At 60.4% G+C, this 11851-nt stretch overlaps 1 protein-coding gene across 6 annotated transcripts in view; it reads left to right on the forward strand.

Annotated features, from left to right (window-relative positions):
• Positions 1 to 9315, forward strand: part of MYO10 (myosin X) — a 194527-nt gene extending 185212 nt beyond the window's left edge. For all 6 annotated transcript variants that reach the window (XM_072825052.1, XM_072825049.1, XM_072825054.1 and 3 more), the window contains 8 exons: positions 519 to 642; positions 1075 to 1372; positions 2011 to 2218; positions 3018 to 3154; positions 4079 to 4199; positions 4480 to 4932; positions 6701 to 6892; positions 7912 to 9315. In XM_072825052.1, the coding sequence (XP_072681153.1) occupies positions 519 to 642; positions 1075 to 1372; positions 2011 to 2218; positions 3018 to 3154; positions 4079 to 4199; positions 4480 to 4932; positions 6701 to 6892; positions 7912 to 8013 (1635 nt within the window). In that variant the 3' untranslated portion in view covers positions 8014 to 9315. The remainder of the gene's footprint in view (positions 1 to 518; positions 643 to 1074; positions 1373 to 2010; positions 2219 to 3017; positions 3155 to 4078; positions 4200 to 4479; positions 4933 to 6700; positions 6893 to 7911) is intronic.
• Positions 9316 to 11851: the final 2536 nt, after the last annotated feature.

Raw genomic sequence — 11851 nt, forward strand, 5'->3', positions numbered from 1 at the left:
AAACGCAGACTGTGGGTATCTTCATGCATGAATTTTTTTTTTAGAGAGATTTAAGAGAGGGAGAGAGCAAGAGGGACAGGGGAAGCAGACTCTCTGCTGAGCACAGAGCCCACAACCCTGAGCTCATGACCGGAGATCCAGAGTTGGACACTTCCCTAACCAGCCAGTGCCTGTGCTCACCACAGTCCTGAGGCTTCTGGATGCTTTGGACTCCGGGGAGTGCTCCTGCGTGGGGCGTCTGGGTAGCTCAGGTCACGGTCTCAGGGCTGTGAGCCCCAGCCCCACGGGGGCTCCGTGCGTGGAGCCAGCCTGACCTGCTCTCCCTCTCCCTCTGCCCCTCCCACCCGCTCATGCTCACTCACCTTCTGTCTAAAAAAAAAAAAAAAGTTTAATTTTAAAAAACTAAAAAAACAAACAAACAAAAAAACCACAAAAAAGAATACAGATGCTTCTGTGCTTGTACACACACGTTTCGGATGAGCTTGCATGCTCATTTGACTGGGTCCTCTGCTTCCAAGGAGAACTGCCTGAACTCCGACGTGGTGGAGCAGATTTACAAGCGGAACCCCATCCTCCGCCACACACACCACCCGCTGCACTCGCCGCTGCTGCCCCTTCCCTACGGAGACATAAACCTGAACCGTGAGTCCCCCGACCCCGTGCTCCCAGCGACGCTCTTCCGTCCTCCTGGTCACTCCTTAGCCGTGTCCCGTTGGCACTTGCTGTGTGCGCTGGTACAGGGATGGTCGAGCGAACAGAGCAATTCTAAAGGGAGTCAGGAAGCACCAGCCCTCCCTGTGAACTCAGAGCCACCTGAACGTACAGAGAGCCAGATGCTGAACACCTGACATTACAGATCTGGAACCTGCTTGGCCACAGACCAGCGCTCGGGTGGTCTGTGGGGTAAAATGGTTCAGTGGTGTACGCTGCCCACCTCTGTGTCCTGATGGTGTTGTTCCCCTGACGCAAAGGTTCGGGGAACGTCACTGTCCCCAGCCCTCCCTTTGTGTGCTGCTTAGTGTCCCCCTTGTGCAGACTTGGGTGTAAACACTTCTGTGTTCTGTCTCTACCCAGTGCTCAAGGACAAGGGCTACACGACCCTTCAGGATGAAGCCATCAAGATATTCAATTCCCTCCAGCAACTGGAATCCATGTCTGACCCCATTCCCATAATCCAAGGCATCCTGCAGACCGGGCATGACCTCCGACCTCTGCGAGACGAGCTGTATTGCCAGCTCATCAAGCAGACCAACAAAGTGCCCCATCCAGGCAGTGTGGGCAACCTGTGCAGCTGGCAGATCCTGACATGTCTCAGCTGCACCTTCCTGCCGAGCCGGGGGATCCTCAAGTACCTCCGCTTCCACCTGAGAAGGTAGGAGGTGGCCCAGGCAGCGCAGTCCCACAGGTGCCGTGGTGGGTCGTGGCTCAGAGGAGAGGCTGTGAGACAGAAGGCACCTGGTGTGGTCAGGGGCTCCAGGTCAGGCTGGTGGGTCCCTGGCACGGGTTACACAGGGGAGGCGTCCTCGTCCCCACGCCGAGCCACATGCAAGGCTGGCACTGGCACTGGGCCCCTGTCAGTGTGGTGTCCTGATGTTGATGATGTTGAGTACACGTAGTTACCGCTGCCTGTATGAGTGGACTGGGGGGACGCCTGGGTATTTTGATTCAGACCAAAACGGGTAGAAACACTGTGATTCAGACTCTGGTGAACTATGGAAAAACTGTTTTCGTCCGACGGAATGAGACGTGACTCCCAGCAGCACTGCGGCGGGGAGCTAGCTGGCATCAAGAGCTGCTCCCTGTTATGGCACTGGCTCTTTGGGAATTTTTTTTTTTTGCTTTTAAACAAAACCTGCACAGGAGGGTCAGGCCCACTGGAGAGTGAGTGGTGTTTGCTCCGCGCCACAGGGGGCCTGGGCGGCTGAGGCTGGCAGCTGCCTGAAGCAGCCCAGCTCCCAGACGCCAGCCAGCCACAGTCTAGCAATTAACAGTGAAGTGTTTGTCTCCTAGGATACGGGAACAGTTTCCAGGAACTGAGATGGAAAAATACTCCCTCTTCATTTATGAATCGCTCAAGAAAACCAAATGCAGAGAGTTTGTGCCTTCCCGAGATGAAATAGAAGCCCTGATCCACAGGCAGGAGATGACGTCCACGGTGTACTGCCATGGTGGAGGCTCGTGCAAGATCACCATCAACTCCCACACCACAGCCGGCGAGGTGAGGGACGAGCCCCTGCGTTGCTGGTGCCGTCTGGTACCTAACTGCCAGAGCCTGTAAGTCCCGGAGGTGGCGCGTGGTCGGATGGCGACCGGGCAGCTCTGGGCTGCGTAGTGCAGCCACTCGGTAAACGAGGTGTGACCCACAACCAAACTCAGGTACAAAGAGGTAAAGATATGTATCAAAGATGAGTCGAGGCACAAAAATAAAGCTGGCGCTGAAACATCGGAGACCTAATCCTGCTGATGTGAGGAGCGGCCTTGTGGAGCTCACGTGCACGACACAGGTTTGCTGTAGCATCTCCGTGTTAAGGGGCCTCTGATTGCCATACAAATATCTAGAAGGATGGGCTGGAGGTACACATTTCCTTTTTTTTTTTTTTTTTAAACCTACGTTTAGCATTATAAAACAAATTGGGTAAAAGAAGGACTAAAACCCAGAAAAGCTTCCAGTGCGAAAAGAGGAAACATTGGTTGAAGCCATTGTTTCTTGGAAGTGGATGAATGTACCAGATGAAAGACAGGGCTGCAGTTTCTGTGCACTTTTCCGACTGGTGTGGGTTTGCAAGAAATTTGCCCGGCATGTGTCTCTCCTCCGGTGGGCAAGACGCTCTGTGTTCTTTTTCACAAAGACCAGAGAAATCTGATTTCTTGAGAACACTGAAGAAACAGCCCCTTTGAGGTTCTAGGTGGCCACACAGTTCAAGGGGGCGTTGTGCGCTGTGCCCGCAGCCCTTGGGGTCTGGTGAAGGCACCCAGGACAGCGTGCTGGAAGCTCAAGGCCTCGGGGTGTCTTGCAGGTGGTGGAGAAGCTGATCAGAGGCCTCGCCATGGAGGACAGCAGGAACATGTTCTCCTTGTTTGAGTACAATGGGAGCGTCGATAAAGCCATCGAAAGCAGAACCATCGTAGCCGATGTGTTAGCAAAGTTTGAAAAGTAAGTTCCTTCTCCCTAAAGTGTCAGCAGATAAAATAAGTTAAGAGCAAGAGTTGAGGATCTGAATTTGCCATCTGTTTTAGCTTCAGTAGGCATTTGAGTTCCTTAAAAAAAAAAAAAAAAAAAAAGATTTTATTTATTTGAGAGACAGAGAACATGGCAGGGAGCCCCATGTGGGGCTCAATCCCAGGACCCCAGGCCCCTGCCTGACCGTGCCCCCCAGACGTCCTGAGTTCCTGTTAATTTGTCATTGCTCCCTGCTGCTTTTCTTGATTCCTAAGTAAAGCCACGGTCTCAAATAGGCTCTAGCGCCCCATTGTGCTTCCCCACCCCCATTCCGAGGTCCCCGTTGTACACAGTGTCTTGGAATCTCCTGGTTCCAGGCTGCTTACGTGTCATTGGCATCGAAACAGGGCTAGCCACAAGCAAACTCATACCCTCTTCAAGCTGCAGTTTATAGCTCTCGGACCTGTAATACATGATCCAGGACGTTCCCCTAAGTTCCCCTAAGAACACGAAAGGTATTTCTGTTCCACGTGAGCGCAGCCTCCATACCGATCGTGTCAATTTTTGTAAGTATTTATTTGAGGGCTAGTAGAGGGAAGGAGGACGGAGCCCGTTTGTTCTACTTCGCCGGGCCCCTCTGGCTGCGCACTTTGCAAATACGCGGTCAGCACAGTTTACCTGAGGGGGCCTGTGTGTTGCCTTAAAGTGGGGCCAGAGTGGAAGCGTGACTTTCATTCTGGCCAAGTGCCCTAGTGAGGAACTCTGGTAGCCAGCTGCACCTTGCTCTGCACCCGCAGCCCCGGGACCTGGGCTCGCACAGACTGCGTCCTTGGAGCGAGCCCCCGGGGTCAGCGCCTCGTGGCACCGAAGGGCCATCCCTCCTCCTGCTTTCTGAGCCCCTCTTGCCTTCCGTCTTAGGCTGGCGGCCACATCGGAGGTGGGGGACCTGCCCTGGAAGTTCTACTTCAAGCTTTACTGCTTCCTGGACACGGACAACGTGCCAAAAGATAGCGTGGAATTTGCCTTTATGTTTGAACAGGTAGGAGGAGCTTTCCAAAAGGATTCCTCGGCAGGGGAGCAGGGACAAATGCGCTCATAGGCCTCCTGAGTTGGTGGTTGGTGCCGAGGAGTGGGGCGCGCATGCAGGGGGCGGCTGCACCCAGAACTGCCCTAGCGGGGGTTGGGGAAGAGATTGGGGGGTAACACGTGTGCCAGATGCTCTCTGTGCTGCGGGGAGGTGAAGTCAGGTGAAGGGGGTGAGGGCACAGCAAGTGGGGCTGGGGCGAGTGCGCCCTGACCCTGCGGCCTACCCCATTCAGGCACATGAGGCCGTCATCCGCGGCCACTACCCGGCCCCCGAGGAGAACCTCCAGGTCCTGGCGGCCCTGCGGCTGCAGTACCTGCAGGGCGACTACTCGCCGCACGCCTCGCTGCCGCCCCTCGAGGACGTTTACTCCCTGCAGAGGCTCAAGGCCCGCATCAGCCAGGCCACCAAGACCTTCACCCCCTGTGAGCGGCTGGAGAAGAGGCGGACGAGCTTCCTGGAGGGGACGCTGAGGCGGAGCTTCCGCACGGGCTCCGTCGTCCGGCAGAAGGTAGAGGAGGAGCAGATGCTGGACATGTGGATTAAGGAGGAGGTGTCCTCGGCCCGGGCCAGCATCGTGGACAAATGGAAGAAGCTGCAGGGGGTGGGCCAGGAGCAGGCCATGGCCAAGTACATGGCCTTGATCAAGGAGTGGCCGGGCTACGGGTCAACGCTCTTCGACGTGGAGGTGAGGACCAACCGCCCCTCGCTCCTCCGGTGCACTGGGCTGACTGCGCATGTGCGCGGGGGGGCGGCCCAGGGTGTAGGGCTGGGGGTGGGAGGGCGGCCCAGGGCAGGGAGCAAGGCGGGGCCTAGGTGCTCTTGCCCCTGTGGTCAGAGCCCCCCCCCCCCACCCAGTTTTCCTCCCCCGCAGTGGAGGATTTCATGGTATCGGGAGTGCACGGAAAGTTCAGGGCTCACGGTAACTTCCTTCTTTGGAAGCAACAGGTAGACCCAATCAGAAAGTGCTGGTGAAAATCAGCTTTTAAAATCTAAAAAAATTTTTTTGAGCCATGTACATGAAATCAGTGACTCTGGATACCGTTGACCCTTGAACACTGTGAGGGCTGGAAATCTGCGAGTCGGCCGCGACTGCCTGCGGGGTGACTTAGGCCTGCACCGCCCTGCCAGCGACCCATTTAGCCTGTTGCGTGTTCCGTGCTTACTGTAAAGCTGGAGAAGAGAAAATACTGAGAGTCCCAAGGAAGAGGAAATACAGCCTCTACTGTATTTCTAAAAAAAAGACCAACCCGCACGTAAGGGACCCACGGAGTTCGGCCCCAGGGTGTTCACGGGTCCACTGTACCTGAAGTTTACATTTGGTTGTCCCCGTGAATCTCTGTCCGAGGAAGGATTTGTGTCACAAACGGGATTTGGCCACGAGCAGGACCTGCTGTGATGACTCCTCCCCGGGTGTTAAGCAGCCCCTTTACTGACAGCAGGTCCTCCAGCGCTCCTGCCTCTAGATGGAGGCCTGGCAGCGTGCGCCCCGACCCCTGCCGCCTCCACCAGGACGACTTGCTGGAACGCGGCGGCCTTCCTTCCTTCCTTCCTCTGGCTGCTTTCACACAAGAACGGCAGCATTGAGTAGACGGGACAGGGACCACGTGGCCCCCAAAACCTAAACTATGATTCCCTGTCCCTTGACGGGTAGGCTTGCCGGCCCGGCCAGAGGAGCTTCCGGCTGTCTTAGCACAATCCCCTTCAGCATGTTCGGTTCCGATGGGTTTTAGCTGAGCCTCTGTAGAAACCTAACCACTGATGATCACGTATCCCGAGACCCCGTCGTGGCTTCTCATCGGACACTGGTTGCTTGGCGGGTTCAGTGTGGTTTGTTTTGAGGTATAAATGAGACGCTTTGTGCAACACGTCCTGTGTGGTGTCCCTGCCCCTGTCCCTGCCGCCGTACGGGGTGCTCCTCCCCACGTCGGGGCCTTGTTTCCTTTCCAACACCAATCCACACAGGGAAGCCTGTCGCTCCTCCAGGGACTTTCCTCTCCCCTCTGCTCGAGGGAGGTCTCCACGGCTTCTTGTCAAGGAGCCAAACGGCTCAGCATGGAGGGATTTGGAGGATTTTCCTCTGATCCTACCTACATTTTTGTGTTTGGAAAGGATCGGAGGCCGAGCTAGGGAGGGGACGTGGGCTCGGGCTGCCGGGTTTGCTGGGGAGCCGTGGTCACCCTCCCTAGCCCGGCATCTCCGGGAGCTCCCTGGATGATGGGTAGAGGAAGGTCTCCACAGGTGCGATGTTAGGAGTCACCTGCTGGTCGACCCACCTTGGGCGTTAGGGAAACCTAGTCAGAAACCCGCCAGCACATCCCGGGAGGGAGCCCACGCCCTCTATCCGTCCCCGGCACAGGACACACGTGGGTGTGCCTGGCCTTCCGCACAGAGGGCCTGACTCCGCCTCCCTGTTCTCTGCTTCTTGCTGCCCCTGGTGTCCCGCTCGTCCCCAGTGCAGGGAAGGCGGCTTCCCCCAGGACCTCTGGCTGGGCGTCAGCGCCGACGCAGTCTCCGTGTACAAGCGTGGGGAGGGCAGGCCGTTAGAGGTCTTCCAGTACGAGCACATCCTGTCTTTCGGGGCGCCGCTGGCAAACACGTACAAGATCGTGGTCGACGAGAGGGAGCTGCTCTTTGAAACCAGTGAGGTAAGGAGCGACCCGAGGGAACCCCCTGTGGCCCTGACAAGGGACCGGAGCGATGCCCCGTTTCTGGGCACCTGTTCTGCTTTAACACACGTGAAAGCTCAGCACGGCGGTCCCTCCCCGCTGAGCCTCCCGAGGCCCAAGCGGGATCACCCCAAGGGTCTTCTCTACTCTTGGGGCCAAGAAGCCTGATTCTCCTTTACCAGCGGGTCTCACTCGTTGGAGGAAGGGAACCGAGGCACACGTGGAAGATGTGTGCAGTGGGGCGAGACAGCCTTGTGCCAGTGAGGGCGCCAGCTGGCAGGAACAGGGGCAGCCACCCTGGGCGCTGCTGACTCTGGCTCACGGAATCACAGCCTCTGGAGGTGTAGGGTGTCCTCGTGATGGCCCATTAGGAAGCCAATTGAGGACTCCACTCAGGGAGCTGCTGGCAGGCACAGGTGGATGCTGCTGTCATCACGGAGTAGGGCCGCGGCCACTATGCAGGAGGGGTGAGGCTGGCGGGCTGAGCAGTGACAGGCAGGCGTCCGGGCCTTGACCGGAGGGTCCCAGGCGCCAGCTGCCAGACTCGGTAGGCACCCGGCGACACAAGGGAGCCACCCTGGGGGTCTTTGGTTGTGCCTGACGGAATGACCGTGACTTTGCCAACAGACGTGGGGTGAGGTCAGGAGGGAGGAGGGACATGGAAGGCAGGGTCCCTGAAGGGGTAGGGGTGCAGGCCCCAGGGAGGGGCAGCGCCGGCGTCCCAGGAGCAGCTGCCCCCGGCGTGTGGACGGTGGGGACCCCGTGTGCACCAGCCAGTATTAAGTGGGGCTGGTGATGGCAGCGCCCGCGATAGGCCGGAGCCCTCGGTCGGGGGTGCAAGAGCCACCGGGCGTGCACACTGTATTCAGAAAAGCCACGCTTGGAGCAACAGGTGAGGGCCGCCAAGCTCTCGGTCCTGGACTCGGGCAGGCAGGTGGCCCTGGCACGGGGCCCTGGCGGGGACTCCGACCGCGTGCTGACTCTGCTTCCCCGGGCAGGTGGTGGACGTGGCCAAGCTCATGAAAGCCTATATCAGCATGATCGTGAAGAAACGCTACAGCACGTCGCGCTCCGTGAGCAGCCAGGGCAGCTCCAGGTGAAGGCCGCCTCAGCCGCCGTGTCTTCGTGTCTGGATGCGCCGCTCCTGGCCGCCGCCACCGCTGCCTCAGAGCCGGGGCACCTGGAAGCCCCTTGCCCGGGCAGGGGTCTCCAAGGGTCCTTCCGCCCCGTCCGTTTCCATGATCCCGTATTAAGCTGTCAACCTTAACAGCCCAGTTTCGAAAGCTTTACTACTCTTAGATGACACATGCCTTAAAATAGAGAGGACCCCCCCCCACCCCCGCTGCCGCCAAAGCAGCCAGAAGTGCCTTAGCTGTGCTACTGAAGGGAAGCACCCCCGGATGACTCAGGGGACACGTAGCCTGGGAGGGGGGTGTCGACCCCTCGATTCTGCACTAACCTCCCACCCGATTTCCCCGCTTTGAGGAAGGTGAGGGGGCGGCGAGGGGGGGAACAGAGGGAGCACAAGGGGACAGGACAGTTTAGTTGGAGCGCTGCTGGCAGCCTTCCTCGTGGACATATATTAACTTTTTTCTCTGTTTCCTCTTTCACGTCTGTGTGCTTGCCCCGCATGCATGTGTTCAAACTCATCACTTTAATCGTCTCATGAGCATTAAAAGCAAAGGGAAGAGGATGTGCAATGGTGTAAACAGTCTGTCTGTATATTTTAATAGTTGAGAGTTTTGCTCTTTGGTTGTGACTTTGTGAGGGGGTTTATTAACAGACCAGAGTCCTGGCTTTCCCTGTCTTTGCTGTACTTCGGGAACCACAGTTGACCCTGTTTTGTTTTACATGTAGCAAGGTCTGTGCCCTGTGTCTGCTGTATTGTGGACAGACAGGTGGCCCACGCAAGGAATTGTATTTATAACCACTCTGACTCCAACGCCGTCTTTAGAACCATTGGAAGTCATTTTGGAAGCTTTAGTTCCTAAAAGATTTAAGTTAAAAACCGTTTCTTTGAAGGTCAGTTTGTGTCGCTCCAGGTGGCTAATGACCACGTAGCCGTGCTGGGTCGGGTGGGGAAAGCTGCCTTCTCCAGGCATGTAACGCGTGAGCAAATCTCAACCCTGACCGTATGAATGCCGAGACTTTAAGAAAATACATTTTATCCCAAGGTTATGATGGTAATCTGACGCAGTGCCTGTAAATAAATCGGCGTTTATGACCAGAAGAAAAATAATCTGGTCTTGGACTTTTATTTTTATATGGAAAAGTTGTAAAGACTCAGGCCAACTAAGTCCGCCCACAAAGAAAAAACAATTGCCTTATCTCTCCGGGATCGCCATGAGAAGTCCTTGTTCGCTGGCTCCAGCACAGTCTGACAATAAAGGATCTCAGCCGTCGTGCAGTGTGTTTTCTTGATCGGGGTGATTCGAACACCTCGTGGGGTTTGGGTTTTGTGGTCGGTTTGGTTTTAATGCGTCTACGCTGCGTGTTCCCTAAGCTGACCACCGGGTCTCAGGCGCGCAGACACCTCAACTGCTCGTTCAGACACACAGCAGGACGCCAGGGACGGAGAAGGTGACAGGATCCCGTGGAATCCGGAACGAAGGCCTTGCTGTGTTCAGGTCACATGGTCTCACCCCCAAAATGTCTCCTTGTGGAGTCGGGCCCTACGCGTGCCTGCCCCGTGCTCCCCGTGGAGGATACCCAGGTCGGCGGTGTGGACGGACCGAAGAGCCCGCTGGGCTCGGGCAGGGGTCGCAGCTGGTCCCCGCAGCCCTGGACGGTCGCCCCACTGAGGCCCACGCACCCCTGCCCCTCGGGTCGGAAGGTCCCTGAAGGCAGGTGCCGCCGACCGGGTGTGGCCGCAGGTGAGGCGAGCAGGAAGGCGAGCTGCAGCCCAGGGCCCAGCTGGCGGAGGCCTGCGACCCGCTTGGAGGCCGAGAGGCGCACGCACAGCGTCTCCGCGGCGTCTCCGTGGGTCTGCACACCTGGGCCTTCAGCCGAGGCTTACGCCCTGTTCGAAGGTTTCATGTAGAAATAACCGGGTCAGAGGGGGCGCAGCGGGCGCCGAGAGGAGACCACGTGCCCACCCGGCACACTGGCCGCAAGTCGCAAGCCGAGCCACCGTCTCCGCTGTCCCTTGTCCTCAGGGCTCTGCGTCCACCTGTTCCACAGGGACCACAGCCCCCACTGCCCTCTGTCCGCGCGGACTGGCCCCGCGCCACCCGTCCCTCCGTCCCTCCCTCCGTCCCTCCCTCCGTCCCTCCCTCCGTCCCTCCCCCGTCCCTCCCTCCGTCCCTCCCTCCGTCCCTCCCCCGTCCCTCCCTCCGTCCCTCCCTCCGTCCCTACATCCGTCCCTCCCTCCGTCCGTCCCCCGTCCTTCCCTCCGTCCCTCCCTCCGTCCTTTCCTCCGTCCCTACATCGGTCCCTCCCTCCGTCCCTCCCCCGTCCTCCCCTCCGTCCTTCCCTCCGTCCCTCCCTCCGTCCCTCCCTCCGTCCCTCCCCCGTCCCTCCCTCCGTCCTTCCCTCCGTCCCTCCCTCCGTCCCGGACCCAAGGCCGCGCCGGGGCAGACCCCGCCCTCCCGCCGCCGGCGCCAGGACCCCCGCCTCCTGCATCTCCGGCCGGAGCAGGGGCCTGGAGCTGCTCTCGCGGTGTGGCCGGGGCGCGGATCTCCCTGGGCGGGGGGGACAGAAGCGCCGCGTGCACGGGGTGGGGGGGGGACGGTGCGGAGCCGCAGGTGGGGCGCAGGTCAGAGGCCGTGCGGGCCCCGCCCCCCCGCGCTCCCCGCCCGCACCCCTGTGGGTCGGCGCCTCCCGCCGGGTGTCCGCGCTCCCGCCAGGCCGACGCGAAGCCCCCGGTGGCCCCCGGGAGGCCGCAGCCGTGAAGGGCTTCCCAGTGGCGGGCGCGCCGGTGCCCCGCGAGGGCCTGTGCAGGAGGGAGGTCGCCCTGGGGTCGCGGCGCGGCCGGGCCCTGCAGGTGGAGCGGCTCCCCCGGGAGCGTCTGCGGGGCGGGGGCTGGGCTGCAGGGGGCGCCCGAGGCCCGCGGGACACGCGGGGAGCCCAGGGCCTGCGGCCGCTCTGGGACTCGGACGGCGGCCGTCCGGGAGTCCGTGGGTCCGTCAGTCCGTCCGAGAGTCCGTGGGTCCGAGGCTCCATGAGTCCGCGAGTCCGTCCGAGAGTCCAAGAGTCCGTGGGCCCGTGGGTGCCTTCGATGCCGCTGAGGGAACCGAGCAGGCGTCTGCACCCGGGCGAGGTGGCCGCAGCGACCTGCCCAACCCCGAGCGGCCCCGTCGACTTCTTCACTGAACTGTCTGGGTCGGGAGGCCGCGCCCCGGCTCCGCGGGGTTCCAAAGGGACCAGGACGGTGTCGCGCGGCTTGGGGCCTGGCTGGGGGCGCGGTGAGCGGTGGGGCCCCGGGCCTGGGCCCCGCATAGGCGCTGGGGGCGGGGGCCGCGGCGGCGCAGCTGGCGAGCCCGGGCCACAGGCCACAGCCCTGCGCGCTCTTTCTCTGCGACACGTGCCTCTGGAGCCGAAGGACCCCAGCAGCCTGCGCCACCGGCGGGGCCACGTCGGGGGCCACGGGGGGCGGTGGGCGCCGGCACCGTCCCCGGACCGGGACCGTCGGTCCGTCTCGGCCTCGAGATGCGAGATGCGGGCGCCTCCGGAGCACCGGCCCCAGCCCTCTGCAAGCGGCGCCCCCGCCCCAGCCCCCCCGAGTGTCCCGGGGGCCTGGGCCGGGAACTAGTCGTGCAAACCCGCCCGGGTGTCCGTGAGCCTGTTGCGGTGGCTCCGCAAGCCCAGCTCGTTCCTCTGCCTGCGACACGGGCTCCCCGTCCTCCTTGGACGGTCGTGGGGACCGTCGCCGCGAAGGGGAACCGGGCGGGGGGCAGGGGCAGTCCCAGGCCGGCGGCACTTACGGCTCAGGAGGGGGTC

This window comes from Canis lupus, chromosome 4 (assembly GCF_048164855.1).
Source record: "Canis lupus baileyi chromosome 4, mCanLup2.hap1, whole genome shotgun sequence".
Taxonomy (NCBI): domain Eukaryota; kingdom Metazoa; phylum Chordata; class Mammalia; order Carnivora; family Canidae; genus Canis; species Canis lupus.